Source organism: Octopus sinensis, linkage group LG5 (assembly GCF_006345805.1).
Source record: "Octopus sinensis linkage group LG5, ASM634580v1, whole genome shotgun sequence".
NCBI lineage: Eukaryota > Metazoa > Mollusca > Cephalopoda > Octopoda > Octopodidae > Octopus > Octopus sinensis.
This window is the reverse complement of record NC_043001.1, coordinates 81,601,976-81,628,428: the sequence shown is the minus strand read 5'-3', so window position 1 is coordinate 81,628,428 and position 26,453 is coordinate 81,601,976. Positions and strand designations below refer to the sequence as shown.

Here is a 26,453-nt window from a genome sequence, read left to right as displayed (position 1 = left end):
TTGTTGTTCTGTCATTTATTTCGTCTTCTCTCACTTATTCACCTCTGTTCATTCTCCATTATTATCTCAAATGTGCCTTTTATATTTTATTTGTTTCAATCACTAGGGCACCACCTTGAAGGGTTTTAGTCAAACACATTGACCCCAGGATTTATTTTTTATACTCTGGTACATATTCTGTTAGTCTCTTTTGCCAAAGTGCTAAGTTACAGGATCATAAACCCACCAACATCGGTTGCCAAGTGGTGGTAGGGGACACATGCAGACACAAAGACACACTTAGATACATTCTCTTTTACTCTTTTATTCGTTTCAGTTATTTGATTGTAGCCATGCTGGAGCCCCACCTTTAGTCTAACAAATTGACTCTAGCACGTATTCTCTGTAAGACTAGTACTTATTCTATTGGTCTCTTTTGCCAAACTGCTAAGTTATGGGGGCATAAACACACCAACATTGGTTGTCAAGTGATGGTGTGGGGGACAAACACAAACACACACACACCCTCGCTCCCTCTCTCTCTCTCTCTCTCTATATATATATATATATATATATATATATATACGACGAGCTTCTTTTAGTTTCAGTCTACCAAATCCACTCACAAGGCTTTGGTCAGCCTTAGGCTGTAGTAGAAGACACCTGCTCAAGGTGCCACACAGTAGGACTGAACCCGGAACCATATGGTTGGTAAGCAAACTACACACACACACACACACACACATGATGAGCTTCTTTCAGTTTCTGTCAACCAAATCCACTCACAAGGCTTTGTCAACCAAATCCACTCACAAGGCTTTGGTCAGGCCAAGACTATAGTAGAAGACACTTGCCCAAGGTGCCATGCAGTTGGACTGGACCCAGGACCATATGATTGGTAAGCAAGCTTCTTAACGCACAGCCATGCTTGCACCTATGCATACTTCTTAAATATTCCTTTCTCTCTCTCCCTCTTCATCATACACATATAATCTTTCACTTTTTCTCATAATTCTGTCAAATGCTGGTGCAAGGCCACCAATTATAACGAGAGAGGGTAGTCAATTACAGTGCCACCTCCCGCTCTCCTGCCTCACCTCAGTATCTGACTGCTCCTTACTTTATTGACCCTGAAAGAATGAAAACCATAGTTAACCTTGATGAGATTGGGGCTCAGCGCATAAAGAACTGAAAGAAATACCACTAAGCTAGCGCTTCATTTTCTCTTAATTAAAATCTGTCTCTACCACTTCCTCTCTCATATACACTCTCTATGATATCCGGCAGAAACTTTTCTACCTTTTTCTTTTACATGCTCTCTTTCTACCTCTTTCTCTCTCACTCTTTTTTTTTCTTCCTCTATCCTATATTTTACCATCTGTTCACATGATTGCCTATCACACGATCTGCTGACTGTTGAGAATTGAACTCACAACCTTATGACTATAAGCCGGATACCCTAACCACTAAATCAGGTGCCTTCACTGTAGGGTAAGTGTGAGAGGTAGGACCTGGTTGGTTTGAACATAAAATAGGTAGGTATTTTGCAGACAAGAACATAAATTTCGAATGCAGTAAAGTTGTATGGACAGCAGTGAAAGATTGAGTATTTACCCTTATATGATGGGAAAAAGTTGCCAACAGAATACTCAGCTGGTATCTGAGGGGTGTGGGTTTGCATCCCGCTGTTGTCTACTAGCAATTTTTTCTGACTTATAAGTGTAAAATACCCAATCTTTCTCTGCTGTTCCCACTGCTTTACTGTGTTCAAAAGTTACATTCTTATCGCATTCAAATAGGTTATAATTTATCTTTAAAATTGGCAGTGACAACTATCAGGGGGCCATTTAGCTTAATGGTAGAGTACTCAGCTGTTATCTAAGGGATGTGGGTTTGCATCCCTCAGCCATCTACTAGCAACTTTTTTCTGTTCTTATAAGAGTAAATATCCAATGTTTCTTAATTCTTTAATGCCCACAAGGGGCTACACATAGAGGGGACAAAAAAGGACAGACAAACGGATTAAGTCGATTATATCGACCCCAGTGCATAACTGGTACTTATTTAATCAACCGCGAAGGGATGAAAGGCAAAGTCGACCGCAGCAGAATTTAAACTCAGAACGTAGCGGCAGATGAAATACCTATTTCTTTACTACCCACAAAGGGCTAAACACAGAGAGGACAGACAAACAAATTAAGTTGATTATATCGACCCCAGTACGAAACTCGTATTTATTTAATTGACCCCGAAGGGGTTAAAGGCAAAGTCAGGTGTGGCGGAATTTGAACTCAGAACATTTCGGCAGATGAAATACCGCTAAGCATTTCGCCCGGCGTGCTAACATTTCTGCCAGTTCGCCACCTTTGAAAGACATTGTAGGGTAAATCTGGCTTTTTGTTGCTAATGGTGATGAGTATTTTAATTGATTTGATTAGCTGGAACAGCCTGCTTATGAAATTTACGTGCAAGTGGCCGAGCACTTGCTAAATTATAATTTATTTTAATGCGACAAGAAAGTAAATACCTAATTTTTCTCTGTTGTTCTTACACCTTCAAAATTTACTTTCTTCTCTGCAAAATACCAACACGTTTGGCACTCCCAAAGTTTGTTTATAAAATGTTATTGTATTCAAATAGCTTGCAATTCAGCTTTGAAATTGACAGTAACTGTTGTCAGCGGGATGTGGCAATATGCCGTGCTTGAGAAGAAGACCCATCAAGCCAAGTGAAATTGTAGTCATGGGGGATACTGGTGTCCTGCAACCGGCACGTAAAAGTATCCATTACACTCTTGAAGTAGTTGGCGTTAGGAAGGGTATCCAACCATAGAAACAATGCCAAATCGGACTTGAGTCTGGTGCAGCCCCTCAGCTTACCAGCCCTGGTCAAACCATCAAACCCATGCCAACATGAAAAACGGATGTTAAATGATGATGATGATGACTCACCAGGTACCTGAGGGGTGTGGGTTCGTGTCCTGCAGCCGTCTGCTGGCAACTTTTTTCAGTTTTATTAGGGTAAAATACTCAGGCATAGGAGTGGCTGTGTGGTAAGTAGCTTGCATACCAACCACATGGTTCCGAGTTCAGTCCCACTGCATAGCACCTTGAGCAAGTGTCTTCTACTATAGCCTCGGGCCGACCAAAGCCTTGTGAGTGGATTTGGTAGACGGAAACTGAAAGAAGTCAGTCGTATATATGTGTGTATATATATATGTATGTATGTCTGTATTTGTCCCTCCCTAACATCACTTGACAACCGATGCTTGTGTGTTTATGTCCCCATAACAACCGGGGACATAAACACAGCTACAAAGACTTACACAGATACATATATACACACACACATATGATGGACTTATTTCATTTTCCATCTACCGAATCCACTCACAAGGCTTTGATCGGCACAAGGCTTTAGTAGAAGACACTTGCCCAAGGTTCCACGCAGTGGGATTGAACCTAGGACCATGTGGTTGGGATGCAAGTTTCTTACCACACAGCTACACCTGCACCTATGTATATATCTTTATATATAAAAGTGAGGTTGTGTGCTGTCTGTTTCCTACGATTTAGATTCTTAACTACTCCCACATTTTGCGGTGCAGTTTAACCAAAACCGGGTATCTTATAGTCGTGATTCATATCGAGCTCTTCTGGGTATTAGCGTGCGTCTACGATGAGTCTACGATTTAAAAGAAAATTAACCATCAATTTTTCCCATTTTAATGCATTTTTGGCATATATAAGAGAAGTAATTCTCTAAAAATTTATTATTAAATCTCAGAACGTAAAAAGCTACAGTAACACCCCCATCCTTTGTGGTTAACCGTATTGAGATGGCTATTATACTTTACATCTCTAAAAATGCTTATATAGTTATTTCCCTTACAAACCCCGGGCGATACTGCTAGTATATATATATATATATATATATATATAAGTTTGCAAATAAGTGGCTGTTTTAATTTATGTATAATTGCCTGTTATTTGTAGATTTACTTATGTTTGCTGCCTAGACAATGCCTGGCTTGTATTATAGTTACGTAATTATAAATACAGATATTTGTCTATTGTGTATGTGTGGTGTGGGTATATGTTTAGTGTGTGTGTGTATGCTTGTGTGTGTGTGTGTGTGCCTACCCATTCTTTAGACTCTCTCTGCCTTGCAGCAAATGTCTCTTCTTTAATGGATCTCTCAGACAGTGAAGATTAGGAAAATAATTGACCGTTATTCTGTTGCATCATTCTTCCCCCACCCACCCCACACACGCATCATCATCATCATCATCATCATCAGTTTGTAATGTCTGGTCTTTAACTGTTCCGGTATTTTTTAATAATTGCAACTACTGTTGTTGATTGCATCTATGTTGCATTAATCTGTGCAACAACTAGGGCCAGATATGGCTGTTTGATGAAGAAGCTTTCTTGCCAAGCACATGGTTTTGGGTTCAGTCCACTGTGTGGCACCTCGGGCAGGTGTCTTGTATTACAGCCCCAGTCCAGTCTGTGCCTTGTAAGTTGATTTGGTAGGCAGACACTGAGAGAATCCTATTGTGTGTGTCTTCATTTTGGTGTCTGCCCTTCCACTACTTAACAACTGGTGTTGGTTTGATTACATCCCTGTGAACTAGCTGTTTGCCACAAGAGACTGATAAAATAAGTGCCAGACTTAGAATAAGCACTGGGGTCAATTTGATCAACTAACCCAGTGAATGAAACAAAAGGTAACAGAATATATAACCCACATATGGCACAGGAGGCGGGTTGCATTTTCCTTGTTCTGCTCCTTTTATTTAGTAGTAGCCCCAGGTCAGTCTTGATCCAACAGCCACATAATCAAGAATGTTCCCTCTGTGACCATCCAATCATTTTGGCTGTGTGGTACAAAGCTTGCCTCCCAACCACATGGTTCCGGGTTCACTTCCACTGCTTGGCACCTTGAGCAAGCGTCTTCTGTAGCCTCAGGCCTTGTGAGTGAATTTGGTAGATGGGAACTGAAAGATCCTGTTATATATATGTATGTATGTATGTATATCTGTGTTTGTCCCCCACCACCACTTAAATGATGTTGGTGTGTTTACATACCCGTAACTTTGCAGTTCGGCAAAAAGAGGCCAATAGAATAAGTACTAGGCTTACAAAGAATAAGTCCTGGGCTCGGTTTCTTCAACTAAAAAACCCTCTAAGGTGGTGTTCCAGCATGGCCATGGTCAAATGACTAAAAGAAGTAAAACAAAGAATAGGACTTCATTATTCAATCCATCATCCTTCCATTTTGAAGGTCAAGTGATCGTACAGAATTTCTCTTCTCAGACACAAAACTCCACTTGTGAAGACCTGTTGAGGCAAGTGAAAATCAAAATCGTAATCTGTCAACATCAATGGAATTTGTAGCTGTGATACCAGTGCCGGTGGCACGTAAGAGAACCATCCAAACGTGGCCGTAGCCAGCGCCGCCCGACTGGCATCCGTACCGGTGGCACGTAAAAAACACCATCCGACCGTGGCCGTTGCCAGCTTCGTCTGGTCCCCATGCCGGTGGCACGTAAAAAGCACCATCCGATCGTGGCCGTTTGCCAGCCTCATCTGGCACGTAAAAAACACCATCCGACCGTGGCCGTTGCCAGCTTCGTCTGGTCCCCTTGCCGGTGGCACGTAAAAAGCACCCACTACACTCACGGAGTGGTTGGCGTTAGGAAGGGCATCCAGCTGTAGAAACACTGCCAGATCAGACTGGAGCCTGGTGCAGCCTTCTGGCTTCCCAGACCCCAGTTGAACCGTCCAACCCATGCCAGCATGGAAAGCGGACTTTAAACGATGATGATGATGATGATAATTTAACCCCAAATCAACCTTGTTCCGATGCCTGGAACCATAATCAACAGTGCTCCAGCTGTGGCCACCATATATCTTTTATTCTGACTTTGTATATCTAGACAGCATTATCCAATGTTCTTACTGCTCTTTTTTCTTTATTTAGTTGGTACCATGAATTTTAAGGGAACGTTAGGCTGCTGTTTCTAACAGGTTGAAAAGTAATTACTTATAGAAGCCCCATTACCTCTTTCCTTAGTTAATTAAATCACCAGTGTAATTAACTTGAAACCTAAAACAAAGAAACCTTTTGTGGTTTCTCAAATTGATAGAATTAGCAGCGAAACTTCTCAAATCAAATCCTGCCATCTTAAATAAGGCAGAGATGCATTAGATAATGTAGTCCTATGTGTGTTTGTGTGTGTGTGTGTGTGTGTGTGTTGTGTGGCTGGCTGTGTGGTAAGTAGCTTGCTTACCAACCAGATGGTTCCAGTTTCAGTCTCACTGTGTGGCACCTTGGGCAAGTGTCTTCTACTATAGCCTTGGGCTGACCAAAGCCTTGTGAGTGGATTTGCTTGACGGAAACTGAAAGCACAACCTTTAGTCGAGCAAATCGACCCCAGGACTTATTCTTTGTAAGCCTAGTGCTTATTCTATCAGTCTCTTTTGCTGAACTGCTAAGTTACAGGCACGTAAATGCACCAACATTGGTTGTCAAACAATGTTGGGGGAACAAACATATACACACATATATACATGTACATATATACGACGGGCTTCTTTCAGTTTCCGTCTACCAAATTCACTCATGAGGCTTTGGTCAGACCAAGGCTGTAATAGAAGATACTTGCCCAAGGTGCCACACAGTAGGACTAAACCCAGAACCTTGTGGTTTGTAAGCAAGCTACTCATATATATATGTATATATATATATGCATACACTCACACACACACATGTATACATACACACTTGTATACACACACACACACACACACACACACACATATGTGCTTGCACATATAAAAGGATGGGATTTGGGTGTTTGAAATGTCTTTCATTGTAGGTCTTTTCAAAGACGGTTGACTTGGCGCTGTACAACGAAAACAACTGCAGCCTTGTAGTAGAGTCTCTTCATTGTGTATATATAAACATTGATGGTTTTTGCTGTCATTCTTTACTTCCCTAACTGTACTCCAGTGACTGGCTTAAAGTAACTGGATCTAAAAATATAATCTGAACTTAAATATACATGTACAATACTTACACACACATATGCATACATATATGTGTGTGTGTGCATATACGTACATGCATATATATAGCTAAATATGTATGCATGTATTCACACAAGCACACATATATACACGCACGTGTCTGTGTGTATATATATATATATATACACACACATATATGTGCATGTATATATATATATATGTGCTTGTATGTATACATGCATACATATGTGTGTGTTTATGCTTATACATACATGCATATATAGCTAAATATGTATACATGTATACACACAAGCATATATATATATATATATACATATATATATACATACATGCACATGTGTGTGTGTGTGTGTGTGTGTATATATATATATATATATATATATACACACACACTCACTTGCATATATATACATACACCCACGCATGTATACTTAGACATACACAGACTCATGCACACACACACACATACATACACTGATTTCCTCATATATATATATATATACACCAGTATGAAAAGTAGATCTTAAATGATGATGATTATATTTGTGTGTGTGTGTGTGTATATATAGACACACACACACACATGTGCACATATATATTCATGTACAGACATACACATATGTTACGTGTGTTCTGGTGTTCGCTCTGTTTCGCATTTAACGTTTACATAATCGCCACCGTTCTTGTTGTTGTTCTTCTCTTCCTTTATTTACTTATTGACTTAATCGTCTTTTTCCTGGCATTCACAAAAATGTTTGCAATTCTATCTCTTCGTGGAATCTCTTTTGCAACATGTAAAAGAGTGCAGCTGAGAATGTGATGCAGTGCAGAACGCATGTACGCATGCATACACGTATGTACATGTGTGTGTGTTTTAGATTCTATCTTTGTATGTACACGTGAATATCTCTATCTACACCAGTCTGGTCTGTACATTGAAATACATGCTGTGCAGAAGAGGTAGTTGCTATGGCGATGTATAGCCGAACGAAGGTGGGTTGGACCGAGCTGGGTTGAGCTGAGCCAAGTTGGGAAAGGGGCAGGGATAGGGTTAGCGTGTTACGGATGAACAAGCGAGACATTTTAAAGAAAGAGGTAGGTTTGGTTCAGTTTGGAGAAGGCGTAATAATTGGAACGCTATGGAGTTGTTTCCCAGAGACAACATACAGGGAATTGTTAGAGCCAAGCTTCATCTTATCTGACAAAGATGTGTGTGTGTGTGTGTGTGTGGTCCCATAATGTACTTTTATGTAATTGCAGCATATCCCTCTCTCTCTCTCTCTCTCTCTCTCTCTCTCTCTCTCTCTCTCTCTCTCTCTCTCTCTCTCTCTCTCTCTCTCTCTCTCTCTCTCTCTCTCACACACACACACACATGGGAATTTGCTGTTCTGGTAAAATGTGTGTAGGGGCGGTAGTGCATCATTTGACAACCCACACAAAGGTAAACTGGAAAAACTTTAGAAATTCATGATTGCTTTGAGGTGAAGAACAGGGTGTTGGCGGCAGCGGTGGTGGTGGTGGTGGCGGCCACAGGGAATCAGTCTGTAAGATGGTGGTGTTGGTGGTAACGGCTGCCACTGGGACTAAACTCATATGATGGTGGTGATGGAAGCAACCACAGGGGAATAAATTGGATGGATGGATATATATGTATGTGTGCGTGTGTGTGTTGTATTTATTTCGGTATTGGGTAGATGTGTATTGGGATTTGCTCCACTTGGTTCTGATTGGTTCTTTACATTGAATACACCAGAGTAGTGGTAATGGTGGTGGTGGTGGTAGTAGTAGTGTGCTAGTAGCAGGAATAATTGCTGTTGTTTTGTAGCCCTGGGTCAGTCCTGGTTGAGAAAACCTATGACCAAAGACATTTCAGTTTTTACCATGCCATCATTTTCCTACATGTAGAAAACCTAGGACTATATCGTCTGTTGTCCTTCCTAAATTAGTTGGGTGTGATTTGTGGGTGATTTGGTTGCTGTTTCTAGGCTGTTGAGTAACTACATAGAGGCTCCCTTATTGGCTTAAACTTCTAGCATTTAAACCAACCATATCTGACCCAAACCTTTCTTCTTTTATTTTCAAACTGGTCATATCCAGCCTCTCACACCTACACAATGTCATTGTAAAAAATAAACATTCACACCACTGAAATCTTGAAGCTACAAATTAATGTATGATTAATTCAAAATTAAGTAAATAAATAGGCATTTCATTTGACAGGATAATCTAAATGCTAAAGGGTTAAAGTTAGTTGGTGAAATGTCTATGAATAATCCATAGGTCTGTAGATCCAAATGTACAGTGCTTGCCTTGTGGAGTATCATTTTGTATATACCAACATGCAGTGTAAGCATGTTGTGTTTCCTCTGCAGTTTAGTCTTTCTGTATTCCTGTTGTTATTGTTCTGGAAAGCTGATGTTGTAAACCTGTGGGAAACAGATAACTGGCTGATTGAGAGAGATCCATGGTCTTCATCTTGTTTAAAATAGTACTGCATGCACAGTTGTGGCTGTGGGTTGAAGAACGGTTTTGGGTTCAGTGGCACTTTTGGCAAATGTCTTTTACTCTACCTCAAGAACAACCAAAGCTTTGTGAGTGAATCTGGTAGAGAGGAACTGAATATAGGGAAAGTTTACGAAAATAAACAAAAGACGAAGGCAGGTGGAGTACAAAGAAACAAATGTATTAGTATAGTGCTCAGGAATAGAAATAGAAAAAGCCTTTTACGTTTCGAGCCTATGCTCTTTGACAGAAAGATACACAGAAAAAAACAAGGAGAGAAAAAAATGCGTGTTGGAGCTAACGATCTATCATATGTATGTATGTATGTATGTATGTATGAGAGAGAGAGAGAGCTGTAAGGAAACAGCTGTAGGTCAAATCTACTACAGTAAAGGAACATGCAATGACCATTATTTATGCCTGGGTGGTTGGTGTTAGGAAGAGCATCCAGCTGTAAAAACCATGCCAAAACAGACACAGATGTCTGGTGCAGTCTTCTGCCTAGTCAGCTCCTGTCAAACCATCCAACCCATGCCAACATGGAAAGCACACGTTAAACGATGACGATATAGCTTATTGTCCTGTTATAAGTGGGGTCAACAAAAAAAGGGTATTCCATAAATATCATTTAATATACACAGCATTTAAGTAGGAGCTACTAAGAGTTTCATGCCATGGAAACCCAATTTGGCAGATTTATATATCGTGCCTAGTGCCTTCAAGCATTCTTTCAGGATCAGTGCACCAGGGTAGTGGTGGGTGTCTTAAGGTAGTGGTGTGGTTTGAGAAAGGATTAGCTGTTGTTTCTAGTACATAGAGACTTGTTGGATATGAGATGTTTTGGCGCTGCATATTTGGTATGCTGATTCATCTCCATCTTATTTGATATCAGTCATTTTAATATTTCTCACATTTAAAAGCAGCAAGCTGGCAGATTTGTTTGCATGCTGGACGAAATTCTTAGCACTATTTTGTTTGCCTTTACATTCTGAGTTCAAATTCTGCTGAGGTTAATTTTGTCTTTCATCCTTTCAGGGTCAATAAAATAAGTACCTATTTCTTTATTACCCACAAGGGGCTAAACACAGAGGGGACAAACAAGGACAGACATAGGTATTAAGTCGATTACATCGACCCCAGTGCATAACTGGTACTTAATTTATCGACCCCGAAAGGATGAAAGGCAAAGTCGACCTCGGCGGAATTTGAACTCACAACGTAACGCAGACGAAATACCGCTAAGCATTTCGCCCGGCATGCCAAAGTTTCTGCCAGCTCACCGCCTTGATAAAATAAGTACCAGTAGAGCACTAGGGTTGATGTAATCGACTTAAATCCTCCCCATGCCAAAATTTGAAATCAATATTTCTCTCATTTTGATGTCTCTCTTGTTCTCTCCAATCCCTCCCTTTATCTCTATGTGCATTTGTATATATGTGTAATGTTTGTCTCTCTCTCTCCATTTATGTCTGTGTGTTTCTGCTTGTGTTTGTGTGTGTGGATGAGTGTGTTTTTTGTCTCTGCTGTCAGACTACAGTTGCCAAAACAGGCTGAATGTCCAGTTAACCGTGACGAACCATTAGCATCCAAACTGCTGTGCCAAACTGTCTCATTCCAAGACTTGTCTGTTTGCCTGTAGATTCTGGTGTCAGCCAAGTTCTAGTCAGTAAGAGTGCCCACTGTTACTTTAAGACTCCTTCTGTGGGATGTTGAAACTTCTGTTCCCGCATATGTCTTAGTGGCAAATTTTCAACTTTCAATTGGTGCTCCAGTCGTGACCCCCTCCACTTTATTTTCTTTCATAATTATATCCACCCACAAGTTAACCAGTTTATTCATGCATTTTTAGAACAGCGGAGTGAAGTTTGATGGGTGGGAAGCTTTGGTTTTTTTGTTACCAGCAGCGTGTGAATTGGGGTCTTTTGGGTCAGTTGCAGTGGTAGTCGAAGTTCAAAAAATGGTGGGAGGCCGAACCAGATTGAGACCCATGGAGACCCTAAGTACTTAAAAGATTTTGGTACCACCTTATGTAATTCTAAATATAAACAATAATAAATCATAAAATAAATTTTAATTTTTCAAACTGAAACAAAGCTAGCAATAGGATAGAAAATAATGTTTATTTTTGTATTCTTCCATTTCGTTCATGCTCTTTTACTCTTTTACATGTTTCAGTCATTTGACTGTGGCCATGCTGGAGCACCGCCTTTAGTCGATCAAATCGCCCCCAGGATTTATTCTTTGTAAGCCTAGTACTTATTCTATCGGTCTCTTTTGCCGAACCGCTAAGTTACGGGGATGTAAACACACCTGCATCGGTTGTCAAGCGATGTTGGGGGCAATAAACATATACACATATACGTATATATATATATATATATATATATATATATATATATATATATATACAATGGGCTTCTTTCAGTTTCCGTCTACCAAATTCACTAACAAAGCATTGGTTGGTTCAGAGCTACGACAGAAGACACTTGGTCCAACACGCCATGCAGTGGTACTGAACACAAAACCACATGGCTGCAAAATGGAATTCTTTAACCACACAACCAACACCACCTGTCCACCATATTTCACTCTTAAGTTTTGTGGTTACCCCAAGTACATGACAGAAGATTCACAACTTGAGACCGAACCCTGCTAACTACATTGCTGCAAAGCAAACTTCAGAACTACACAGCTGTGCTTGTGTAAATATGTAAATGAATTAAATTAATTATTCCAACTGTTAGCTCTGGGGACCTTTGCATGATAGTCTGTTTTGTATATTTACCTCTTCAAAACACACTTTGTTCCTCTTCTCTTTCTCTCTCTCCTCTCCTCCATATCCTATTTAACCTCCACCCCCTGCCACTACTGCCCCTGTTTACCTGTCTGCATCCACCTTTCATGATCACCTGGGGCACTGACTGAATGCACTAAACAAGTTAAAAGGCATGACATATATATATATATATGTACAGGTGTGGAAACAAGGATTAGAATCGAAGGGCCTCAAAGTCAATCTAGCTAAAACCAAAGTCGTAATCAGTAGGAAGGTAGACAAATCACAACCGCCTTCAGGTAGATGGCCCTGCTCGATCTGTAGAAAAGGTGTAGGTAGAAACTCTATAAGATGCACCAAGTGTAAGCTATGGACACATAAGAGGTGCAGCAATGTCAAAGGAAGGCTAACTAGGAAGATGGTTTTTGTATGTGGCAGATGCTCAGGAACAATAAACACTGAAAATGCTCTGAGACCAACTTCCGTCACTTTCCAGGGAGAAAAACTAGAAATAGTTGATAGTTTCCGTTACCTAGGTGACCAAGTCAGCAGCGGGGGCGGGTGTGCTGAAAGTGTAACTGCTAGAGTAAGAATAGCTTGGGCAAAGTTCAGAGAGCTCTTACCTCTGCTGGTGACAAAAGGCCTCTCGCACAGAGTGAAAGGCAGACTGTATGATGCGTGTGTACGAACAGCCATACTACATGGCAGTGAAACATGGGCCGTGACTGCTGAGGATATGCGTAAGCTCGCAAGAAATGAAGCCAGTATGCTCCGATGGATGTGTAATGTCAGTACTCATACTCGGCAGAGTGTAAGTACCTTGAGAGAAAAGCTGGACCTAAGAAGCATCAGTTGTGGTGTGCAAGAGAGACGTTTGCGCTGGTATGGTCATGTGGTGAGAATGGATGAAGATAGTTTGTGAAAAAGTGCCACACCCTAGCGGTTGAGGGAACCTGTGGAAGAGGCAGACCCAGGAAAACCTGGTACGAGGTGGTGAAGCATGACCTTCGAACTTTAGGTCTCACTGAGGAAATGACTAGAGACCGAGTCCTTGGAAGTGTGCTGTGCGCGAGAAGACCTGGCAGGACAAGTGAGTCCATAACCCATGGCCTTCTACATGGGATGGAGCCAGCCTACGTATGCATACCTCCCCTTCTTGGGACACAAAACTCTACTTGTGAAGACCTGTTGAGGCAAGTGAGGATCAGAATCAAAATCGATCAATGGAAATTGCAGATGTGTTACCAGTGCCGGTGGCATGTTGAAACTCTACTTGTGAAGACCTGTTGAGGCAAGTGAGGATCAGAATCAAAATCGATCAATGGAAATTGCAGATGTGTTACCAGTGCCGGTGGCATGTTGAAACTCTACTTGTGAAGACCCGTTGAGGCAAGTGAGGATCAGAATCAAAATCGATCAATGGAAATTGCAGATGTGTTACCAGTGCCGGTGGCATGTTGAAACTCTACTTGTGAAGACCCGTTGAGGCAAGTGAGGATCAGAATCGAAATCGATCAATGGAAATTGCAGATGTGTTACCAGTGCCGGTGGCATGTAAGAGAACCTTCCGTTTCGCGACCATTGCCAGCACCGCCCCGTTTCATGTCCGTTGCCAGCCTCGCCTGGCCTTCGTGCCGGTGGCACATAAAAAGCACCATCCGTTCGTGGCCGTTTGCCAGCTCTGTCTGGCACCTGTGCGGGTGGCACGTAAAAAGCACCCACTACACTCTCGGAGTGGTTGGCGTTAGGAAGGGCATCCAGCCGTAGAAACACTGCCAGATTTGACTGGGCCTGATGAAGCCTTCTGGCTTCACAGACCCCAGTAGAAACCGTCCAACCCATGCTAGCATGGAAAACGGACGCTAAACGATGATGATGATGATGTATGTATGTATATACACACACACTCACAGAGTTGTATATAAATACATTATATATGTATATATATATATATATATATATATATATATATATATATATATATATATATATATATATACACACACATAATATTAAGACATATATACATATACCAACACATACACGTAAAGGCGAGAGAGAGTGTGTGTGTTTTATAATAATAGTAGTAGCGGGGTTGTTGTTGACTGGAATGGACTCTATGGAGGTGGTAGAGTTTGTAGAGGGTGTTGTGTCTTGATAAATTAACTTGGAAAATTGTGCCAGCATAGGTGTAGCCAGCCCCTTCCTCTCCACCCCCTAGTCCACATACTCAGTTCTGGTTCTTTACCAATATACTTCACCTACACAGAGACTAAGTAACCCCTTGAAAATAAGAAAATAAAATAACAGTTTACCTTTTCACGTCCATCAAACAGATCAAAAGCTCATCATCATTGTCATCATCATCATCATCTTTTACTGCTTTCAGTCATTAAATTGGGACCATACTAGGGTATTATTTGAAGAATTTTAGTTCAATGATTCAACCCAAGTACTTTTTTTTTTTTTTACTTTTTAAAGTCCCGGTACTCTTATTCTTTTGATCTCTTTTACCATTTCCGCTTCTACCTCTATGTCTGTATGGATAAGAAGCCTTCTTTACAAGCATGTAATTTGGGGTTCAATCTCACTGCATGAAACCTGAAGCGACTGTCTCCTTCTTATAGTCTGTGGTTATGTGGTTAACAAGTTTATTTTGTGGCCTTGTGGTTTTGAGTTCAATCTCGCTGTGGAGCGACTTGGACAAGTGTCTTTTATTATAAGTTACGGGGATGTAAACACACCAACACTGGTTGTCAAGCAATGGTGGGAGAAAACCACAGACAGAAAGATGTGTGTGTGTATATTATCTTATTAACTTCAATTATCTTATTAACTTCATTATCTTATTAACTTCATTAGCTTACACCTGTCTCCACTATAAGATGCAGTGGACTCGTAGTTGAGTGCCTGAGCCACACCGTACAATTTCATTAGAGCCTTGACAGAAGCCCTTTGTACACATGTGCATGTGCTTGCACAGCAGGCTTCTTTTAATTTCTTATTTCGTTATTGCCCACAAGGGGATAAACACAGAGGGGACAAACAAGGACAGACAAAGGGATTAAGTTGTTTGCACCGACCTCAGTGTGTAACTGGTACTTAATTTATCGACCCTGAAAGGATGAAAGGCAAAGTCGACCTCAGCAGAATTTGAACTCAGAACGTAATGGCAGACGAAACACTGCTAAGCATTTTGCCCGGCATGCTAACATTTCTGCCAGCTTGCTGCCTTTGTAATTCTTTTAATTTCTCTCTGCCAAATCCACCCACAAGGCTTTGGTCGACCCAAGACTGGACTCTTACAAGCCCTCCTAAGGGTCCAGTCCAGTGTGGTTGCCAATTTAAGTGCCAGTGATCCAGTACAAAACGGATTGTTCAGGTACGTTTTTACTGCAGACTAAGTGCCAAATATCCTGGGCATCTAACAGACACGCACACACTGTGTGCAGATTGATTTTTAACTGCAGAACACTCTCTGCTCTTTCAAACTGGCTGACATCCCTATCTACAGCTCCACCCCCCATCTTATTTCTACTAATCATTCTACCCCCATTTATTCCATTTCTTTTCTTTTTGACTTTGTACCAAAATGTTTCTTTCCCAGCCCATTACCATTTCCGCTTCTACCACTATGGTATGGCTGTGTGGATAAGAGCCTTCTTTGCAAGCATGTAATTTGGGGTTCAATCTCACTGCATGAAACCTTAAGCGACTGTCTCCTTATATCCTTCTTATAGTCTGTGGTTATGTAGTTAACAAGTTTACTTTGTGGCCTTGTGGTTTTGAGTTCAATCTCGCTGTGGAGCGACTTGGACAAGTGTCTTTTATTATAAGTTACGGGGATGTAAACACACCAACACTGGTTGTCAAGCAATGGTGGGAGAAAACCACAGACAGAAAGATGTGTGTGTGTATATTATCTTATTAACTTCAATTATCTTATTAACTTCATTATCTTATTAACTTCATTAGCTTACACCTGTCTCCACTATAAGATGCAGTGGACTCGTAGTTGAGTGCCTGAGCCACACCGTACAATTTCATTAGAGCCTTGACAGAAGCCCTTTGTACACATGTGCATGTGCTTGCACAGCAGGCTTCTTTTAATTTCTTATTTCGTTATTGCCCACAAGGGGATAAACACAGAGGGGACAAACAAGGACAGACAAAGGGATTAAGTTGTTTGCACCGACCTCAGTGTGTAACTGGTACTTAATTTATCGACCCTGAAGGATGAAAGGCAAAGTCGACCTCGGCAGAATTTGAACTCAGAACGTAATGGCAGACGAAACACTGCTAAGCATTTTGCCCGGCATGCTAACATTTCTGCCAGCTTGCTGCCTTTGTAATTCTTTTAATTTCTCTCTGCCAAATCCACCCACAAGGCTTTGGTCGACCCAAGACTGGACTCTTACAAGCCCTCCTAAGGGTCCAGTCCAGTGTGGTTGCCAATTTAAGTGCCAGTGATCCAGTACAAAACGGATTGTTCAGGTACGTTTTTACTGCAGACTAAGTGCCAAATATCCTGGGCATCTAACAGACACGCACACACTGTGTTGCAGATTGATTTTTAACTGCAGAACACTCTCTGCTCTTTCAAACTGGCTGACATCCCTATCTACAGCTCCACCCCCCATCTTATTTCTACTAATCATTCTACCCCCATTTATTCCATTTCTTTTCTTTTTGACTTTGTACCAAAATGTTTCTTTCCCAGCCCATTACCATTTCCGCTTCTACCACTATGGTATGGCTGTGTGGATAAGAAGCCTTCTTTGCAAGCATGTAATTTGGGGTTCAATCTCACTGCATGAAACCTTAAGCGACTGTCTCCTTATATCCTTCTTATAGTCTGTGGTTATGTAGTTAACAAGTTTACTTTGTGGCCTTGTGGTTTTGAGTTCAATCTCACTGTGGATCAACTTGGACAAGTGTCTTTTATTATAGTCCTAGGCCAACCAATGCCTTGTGAGAGATTTTGGTGGATGGAAACAGTGTGAAAGCTCATTACAGTGTGTGTGTATGTATGTATATGTATTTGTAAATATGTATATGTATCTGTGTATGTGTGTGTGTGTGTATGTATGTATGTATTTGTATGTAGAGACCGATAGAATAAGAACTAGGTTTACAAAGAATAAGTCCTGGGATCGATTTGCTCGACTAAAGGCGGTGCTCCAGCATGGCTGCAGTCAAATGACTGAAACAAATAATAGAATAAAAGAATGTATATATATATACACACACACACACACCCTGATGTGTGTATATTCTTGGGTTTGTTGCTTGATAACTGTCTTGGTTTGTTTACATTCATGTCACTTAGCAGTTCAGCAGAAGAATAAATAGAATACAAAAATGTAAACAGAAAAAAAAAATTGAAAACAATCAAAAGTACTGTTGATAAATTTGTTCTGCTAAAAACCCTTTCAAAGCTGTGCCCAAGCATGGCCACAATCCAGTGACTGAAGCCAGTAAAAGAGAAGCTATAAGACATAAAGATGCAATTCAGTCCCACTGCATGGCACCTTGGGCAAGTGTCTTCTACTATAGCCTCGGGCCGACCAAAGCTTTGTGAGTGGATTTGGTAGACGGAAACTGAAAGAAGCCCGTCGTACATATGTATATATAAGTATGTATGTAAATATGTATATGTTTGTGTCTGTGTTTGTCTCCCCCTCCCCACAACATCGCTTGACAACCGATGCTGGTGTGTTTACGTCCCCGTAACTTAGCAGTTCAGCAAAAGAGACCAAAAAATAAGTACTAGGCTTACAAAGAATAAGTCCTGGGGTTGATTTGCTCGACTAAAGGCGGTGCTCCAGCATGACCACAGTCAAATGACTGAGACAAGTAAAAGAGAGAGTAATTAAAGAAATGTTTCTACATCTCAAAGATATTCACCTTCTCTTTCTCTCTCTGTTTTTCCTGCTCTCCTGCTCCCTTCTCCAAACCGTCCTTCTTTTGACGCCAGCTGTGGCAATGGTGTAATTATCACCCAATTTGATTCGCGTTGCCGTGCAGCTGACTGACTCCATCCTATGTTGGACACGACAAGGCTGGAATGTAGGTTGAAGAAACGATACAGCAATCAGACTCTATTGTGGCGTCGACAATTTCAAAGTTAACACCGACAAGGCTGTCGTTACGCACATATATATATATATATATATATAAACGCGCACATTACGCATGCATCTCGCATGCATGCATGACAACGATGCCGTCACCAATAGATGTAGCTGTGTATTTCAATTGTTTGTCCTGTTCTGTGAATCGCTTTCTTTTCCACCAGTTCCCCCACCTCACCTCACCCCCTGTTGTTCTTGTTTTTCTGAGTGAGAGGGATGTTGTGGGGGATGTGGTGGAAGTGGATGCTTGGTGATGTTGGGGATATAGTGCGATATTATTGGCAGTAATAGTGTGAGAGTAGTGGTGGTGGTGGTGGTGGTGGTTGTGGTGGTGTTAGCGACGGTGGTGATGATGGTGATATTGATTATAATGTCGGTGGTGGTGGTGGTGGTGGTGACATAGATCATGATGTTGGTGGTGGTGGTCATGGTGATGGTGCTGGTGGTGTATGCAAAAGTGTAGCAATGGTATTGGGGAGGTAGTGTCATAGTATTGGCTGTGGTTGTGTAAAATAGTGAGAGTGATAGTAGCGTGATGGTATTGGTGCCAGTATGGTTTTCGTGATAACATTACCACAGTGGTGGTACTATCATGTTAATAGTAGTGGTGATGGTAATGTTAAAGAGATGGTGGTAGTGTGATGTATATGGTAGTGGTGGAGCAGTGGCATTAGAAAGTTGGCTGATGTATAGTGGCAGTTGTAGTAATATCTTAGTAGTGGTCATAACAGTGTTGTGGTGGTGGTGCTAGTAGTAGTAGTAGTATGTTAATGGAAGTAGTATGACACTGTAGTAGTACAGTGCTGCTGGTGATAGTGGTAGCAGTTGTAGTATGGTATTAGTGGTAGTGTTGATGTGTGTTAGTAGTGGTTGTTAGCAGTGTGTCAGTATTAGTTGTAGTACAGTGGTGATAATGATAGTGGCCATCACAGTGGTTTATTAATGATAATGTTACACACACACACACTTACACACACATATATACATATATATATATATATATATATATATATGTATATATTTAGTAGTAGATTCTCCTCTGTCTGATATCTGCCACAAATTCTTCTTGTTATCGGCCACCATTTCTTCTTCTTCATCTTTTTGTAATATTGACTTCATCTTATCTCATACCTAGCAGTCCACTCACTTCCTAACACTCTCTCTTCTCTCTATATTTCTGTATTTCCCTAACACACACACACATACTCTCTCTCTCTCTCTCCATATATATACCTATACATACATACACACATTTGTGCATGTGCATATATACACACACACATGCTTGTGTACACATAAATACAAATGCACATTTATAAACACCCTTTTGAGTGTGTGTGTATGTGTGTGTGTATGTAATATATATATTCATACATTAGGATTTTAAAATTCAGGCAGATCATTTTTAAGCACTCTGTAATAATCCAGACTTGGCTAGCTGGATCAGAAATGTATACTGGCAAGTCATATGTTATAAACTATCAATTAAAAATGTGTGCTTCTCCATTCTCCTTCATGCTTTTATGTATATGTATATATATGTGTGTGTGTGTGTGTGTGTATACATCATCATCGTTTAACGTCCACTTTCCATGCTAGCATGGATTGGATGATTTGACTGAGGACTGGCGAATCAGATGACTGCACCAGGCTCCAATCTTAATCTGGCAGATTGGGGTCTGGTACAGCCATATATATATATATATATATACCGGAGTAAATACATAAATGTGAAACAAGGTGGAAAAAAGAGTACTCAAATACCAGTGGTAGAGTAATATGCTTTATTTAAAGCAGCAGAAAATTCAACAAAACCTGTTACTCTGAGTTTCACGTTCCCGTTCGTCAGACAGTTTTTGCTAGAATCTAGCAAAAACTGTCCGACGAACCAGTCAATATTTTATATATATATATATCTGAAGAATCCACTAGAGTGGATGCAAGTGCTGATATATGATTTATAAAAAACGTATGACATATTAATAAAAGTCTGTAATTATAAAACCATCCAGATTTTTGAGTACCATATTTCTTCTAATATATAATACCTGTACATCACCTCCAAACCTTCTAATATATATATATATATACATACATACATACATACATACACACACATACACACATCTTCTGATTCAGATATAATGCAATATAGCCATTCCTTAGAAAAGTGGAGGAGAAGAATTAACTCATGTACTTGACTGGTACTCAGTTTAGTGACTCTTGCGCAGTGGGAAGAAGGAAATATGATATGATTTGAACTCAGAATGCAAAGAGTTTACGCTATAGTTACCACAAGGCATTTAACAGTTTTGCTATTGACCATCTTGGCTCACATATGCATATAATATGTTTGTACATGTATATGTATATATGTGTATATATGCATTTATTTGTATGTCTTTGTGTATAAGTATGCATTTATATATATGTATGAGTGTATGCTTGTATATATGTATATATATTTTATATATATATTATATACACACTCAGGCATATATAATGACCATAACCGTTACAATTATTAATGCTCTTTAGCTTCTGTGTTTGTAACGTAGGAGAAATGGTGTGTGTGTGTGTAAATGTGTGAGAGATAAGTTCTGAGTGTGATTGCCGCAATTAACCGACAATCAGAAATATCTTTAGATGGCATTATGATTCCTGGAAGTTGCCCGTTCTGCTTGTCTTATATAACCACTGGTTAATTCTTGTTGTTTTTTTCTTTTCATGTAGCCTGGGTCTGCATTTAGCATTGCTGTAATTCCTTACACACACACACATGCATGCACATCTATACACATACAGATGCGTGCGTGTGTGTATGCATGCATATATATATATATATATATATATATATATACATATAGGTGCAGGCATGGCTGTGTGGTAAGAAGCTCGCTTCCCAACCACATGGTTCCAGGTTCAGTCCCATTGCATGGCACGTTGGGCAAGTGTCTCCTACTATAGCCTCAGGCTGACCAAACCCTTGTGAGTGGATTTGGTCGATGGAAACCGAAAGAAGCCCATCGTATATGTATGTATAGAATTATGCATGTGTGTCATTGTGACTGTTTGTCCCCCATCACCACCACTACCATCGCTTGACAATTGATGTCGGTGTGTATACGTTCCTGTAACCTAGCAGTTCAGCAAAAAAGACAGATAGAATAAGTGCTATTATATATATATATATATATATATATATATATATATACACACACACACACACACACACACACACAAACACATATATATAAACATGCACATACATACATACATACACATAATATAAATACATTTCATAAACTAAGTACCAGTTTCATACTGGGGTCCATCTAATTGACTGGACCCCTCCCCAAAAATTTTGGGCCTTGTACCTAGTATAGAAAAGAATATAAATACATTTCATTGTTCTTTATAAACTTCCAACCATTTTCCTCTTCATCATCATCATCTGCCTTCCATGCTGGCATGGGTCAGATGGGTTGACAGAATCTGGCTGGGCAGAAAACTGGACCAAGCTTCAGTGTCTGTTTTAGCATGGCTTTTTTTTACAGCTGGGTGCCCTTCCTAACACCAACCACCCAGCAGAGTGGACTAAGTGATTTTTATGCGGCACCAGTACTGGGAAAGTCAGTTTTGGTATGGTTTTTTACAGCTGGACACCCTTCCAAATGCCAACCACTTTATAGTGTCGACTGAATGTGTTTTACATGGCACAAGTACTGGCAGGGTCACCAAGTAACTTGCAAGGCAAAGATCCTTTGAGATAGGAGGTATTGGGTTGTCCGGAAAGTCTGTGCTGATTTTTAAAGGAAAGAAAAAGGTCAATAAATACTTGCCATTACATTTTTAATCAACCAAATACGAACCATTTTGTTGCACAATGCGTCTCTATCTTTCCTTAAACTTGAAAATACCCTCTTCCCAGAATTGAGGTGGTTTTATGGCAAAAAATTCACCAAGGTATCTTTTTACGTCATCCAAGGAATTGAAATTTTTACCATTAAGACTATTCTGCAGAGACCTGAATAAGTGGAATTCCGAAGGAGCAATATCTGGTGAATACGAAGGGTTGGGTAACACATCCCAGCCGAGCTGCAGCAATTTTTGTCTGGTTCTCAAAGCATCAAGTGCCAAAAATGAACTTTTTTATCTTCCATTTTAAAGGGCTACAGAATTAACACAGGTTATAGGAACATAAACTTTCTTCCACGGAAAGATAGCTTAAACTGTGCTCTAAATGGAGGTGTAGTCAAACCCTATTTTATGGACTCAACCATGTTCTAAAATAAGTCGAAAGGTAAGCTGCTATAAATCGGCACAAACTTACCAGACAGCATAATAGTAAAAGAAGTGATGTTGTAAAAGGTTAGAATGTGACAGAGAGATACCATTACATTTGGCAGGATAATCTGAATGCTAAAGGACTAATGTTATACTTTAACCATTACTGTAACTGAGGTTGTATATGTATCCACAAACTTCTACCCACTCTTGTTTGCATTAATATATCTAAATTGAGTTTGTTTTTTTATATTTTCAGCCGATCCAAGCTCGAGTGATTGTCAATAACCAACTGGTTAGTGACCATGTCGGAGACTGGCCAAATTTGCAACATAACCACTTCAACGGGGACATAAGAACAACGACAAAAGACAGTCCAATAAATAGTAACCGCAACTCTTCAGCGTCCACTGATAGTGGGCGTGGAGTCAGTACAGTACAGCTGGACACTGCTGTACCAATTAAGGTGAGTTGACCATACTGCTACTACTATTACTACTACTACTACCACTACTACCACTACTACCTCCACAACTACACTTTAGTGGCGGGGGTGGATGTTACTCGTTGGTTCCCCTCTCTCTTCCTCTCGCCTCCTCTCTTCTCTCTATCACTCCCCACCTCTCACCTCTCCCTCATGACCTTGTACTTGAAGAGTTCCCTCCCTTACTTCCTCTGAGGACCAACTCGAAAAATATTGAGTGCCAGTCTATATCGGATTTGTTTCTTCTCTCCCTCCCTCCCTCCTCCTCCTTCAGTGAAGGTAATATGAGGTCAACTTTGCCTTTCATCCTTTCGGGGTCAATTAAATAAGTACCAGTTACGCACTGGGGCCGATGTAATCAACTTAATCCCTTTGTCTGTCCTTGTTTGTCCCCTCTGTGTTTAGCCCCTTGTGGGCAATAAAGAAATAAATATATCCCCATGGTCAAGTATTCTTTTATTTGTCTCAGTCATTTGACTGCAGCCTTGCTGGAGCACCACCTTGGAGGATTTTAGTCAAAGAAATCAACCCCAGGACATACTTTTTTAAAAGCCTAGTACTTATTCTGTTGGTCTCTTTCTGCCAAACCACTAAGTTACGGGGATGTAAACACACCAACACCGGTTGTCAAGCAGTGATGGGAGGACAGACATAAACACACACACACACACGTTATTCACTGAATCTTTGCGTCAACATGTACCTACAACAGTGTAGCTTTTAATCTAATCAAGATATCCTTGGCCTGAAGAGTAGCCGATGGTGTTCACCTCGGATTTTACCACTTCTGAGGTTCCACTCGCTATGAAGCAATGTAGCCCAGATTTCCCATACTCCATTCTGTAACTCTTGTATTTTCTTTTTGCACTCTCAGCAACTCTGGTTGCCTAACAAGGAATATAAAAAGAACTTTTTACAGCTCATTGTTCTTTGATAAAAGTTTAAAAAATCTGCAACCTTCCATCTCAAAAAATCACTATTGTTCCTGAAAGCTGTTTTTTTATATTCACTAAGGATTGCTCAAAGCTAACTTTCTTTCTTCACCTCCTCCATCCCAGGATCTTACATTTATATATAAATATATATTTATAGTGGCTGTGTGGTAAGTAGCTTGCTTACGAACCCATGGTTCCGGGTTCAGTCCCACTGCATAGCACCTTGTGCAAGTGTCTTCTACTATAGCCTCAGGCCAACCAAAGCCTTGTGAGTGGATTTGTTAGACGGAAACTGAAAGAAGATGTCATATATATGTATATATATGTGTGTGTATATATGTTTGTGTGTCTGTGTTTGCCCCTCCAACATCGCTTGACAACCGATGCTGGTGTGTATATGTCCCTGTAACTTAACAGTTTGGCAAAAGAGACCGATAGAATAAGTACTAGGCTTACAAATAATAAGTCCTGGGATCGATTTGCTCGACTAAAAGGCAGTGCTCCAGCATAGCCACAGTCAAATGACTGAAAGAAGTAAAAGAGTAAAAGAAATATATGGACACACAGGGTTCTTTCTGTCTCCCTTTACTAAATCCACTCACGAGGCTTTGGTCAGCCCAAGGCTGTAGTAGAAAACATTTGCCCAAAGTGTCATGCTGTGGGACTGAACCCGGAACCATGTAGTTAAGAAGTAAGCTTCTTACCATACAGCCATACCTGTGCTTATATGTTTACAAAGGAGGCTGGATGTGAAGAACACTGCTTGTTGATAGTATCCATTACTTATGTCTATCACACTATGTCAAAACAAGAGTACACAAAAACAGGTATCAAGAATGTTGTTGACAGTGACTGCAAAGTTTTGGCCAGCCAAGCCATCATCAGACTGCCAGTGCAATAGTGGGTTAGCTGGCTAAAACTCCGAAGTCACTGTCAACAGTATTGTATCAGAATAATAAATCTGTACTCTACAAAAGTATAGCGTAACCCATCAGATTAATGTAAAAGTATATTCATTGTAACTGAATACAAGAACAAACATTAATATATATATATATGTGTGGAGGTGCGTGGCTTAGTGGTTAGGGTTTCAGCATCATGATCGTAAGATTGTGGTTTTGATTCCTGGACCGGGTGACGCGTTGTGTTCTTGAGCAAAACACTTCATTTCACGTTGCTCCAGCCCACTCAGCTGGCAAAAAAGAGTAACGCTGCGATGGACTGGCGTCCCATCCAGCTGGGGAACAAATATGCCATTAAAACCAGGAAACCAGGCCCATGAGCCTGGCTAGGCTTTAAAAAGGGCGCATTTATATTTTATATATATATATATACATACACACACACATAGGATCAACTGGTATTAACTTGTGTTTTCTCATATAAAGGCACATGGCTTTATGGTTGGTATATTCGGCTAATGTCATAAGGTTGTGAGTTCCATTCCCAGCAACGCATTGTGTCCTTTCAGCAAGACACTTTATTTCACGTTGCTCCAGTCTACTCAGCTGGCAAAAATGAGTAGTACCTGTATTTCAAAAGGCCAGCCTTGTCATGCTGAATCTCCCTAAGGGTACATGTGTCCATGGAGTGCTCAACCATTTGCTCGTTAATTTCACGATCAAGCTGTTCTGTTGATTGAATCAGCTGGGACCTTCGTCGTCATAACTGATGGAGTGCTCCTATATATATGTGTGTGTTTTGGGGTCTTTTGTTTAGAAGATATATATATCTTTTATCTTTTACTTTTCTCAGTCATTTGACTGCAGCCACGCTGGGGTACCCTCAAACAGATCGACTCCAGGACTTGTTTTTTTTTAAAGCCTGGTACTTATTCTGTCAATCTCTTTTACTGAACCACTAAGTTACAGGGACATAAACACACCAGCACTGGTTGTCAAGCAGTGGCAGGGAGCAAACACAAAGGCACACATGCGCGCACGCGTGCACATGATGGGCTTCTTTCAGTTTCCATCTACCAAATTTACACACAAGGCTTCATTTAGCCCAAGGCTTTGTAAAACACACATGACCCTAAGATGCCACGCAGTGGGACTGAACCCAGAATCACGTGATTAGGAAGCAAACTTCTTACCGCACAACCAAAAATAAAACCCTTAGACATAACATACTACAAAAATAACTGTGATGAAGGTTTCTGGACTTACTGGTCTACTTGTATAACATGATCGCCCTAGTCAAGCATCTAGATCAGTGCTTTTCAACCTTTTTGCTGGAGCGGAACCCCAAGGAAACATTGCACTGGCTCGAGGAACCCCTGTGCAATAATTTAATAGTCTT

At 40.5% G+C, this 26,453-nt stretch overlaps 1 protein-coding gene across 3 annotated transcripts in view; it reads left to right on the top strand.

Moving 5' to 3' along the window:
- LOC115211584 (caskin-1) overlaps nucleotides 1–26,453 on the top strand; it is a 377,873-nt gene that overhangs the window by 322,736 nt on the left and 28,684 nt on the right. For all 3 annotated transcript variants that reach the window (XM_036502777.1, XM_029780142.2, XM_029780143.2), the window contains one exon: nucleotides 22,993–23,199. In XM_036502777.1, coding sequence (XP_036358670.1) covers nucleotides 22,993–23,199 — 207 coding nt within the window. The remainder of the gene's footprint in view (nucleotides 1–22,992; nucleotides 23,200–26,453) is intronic.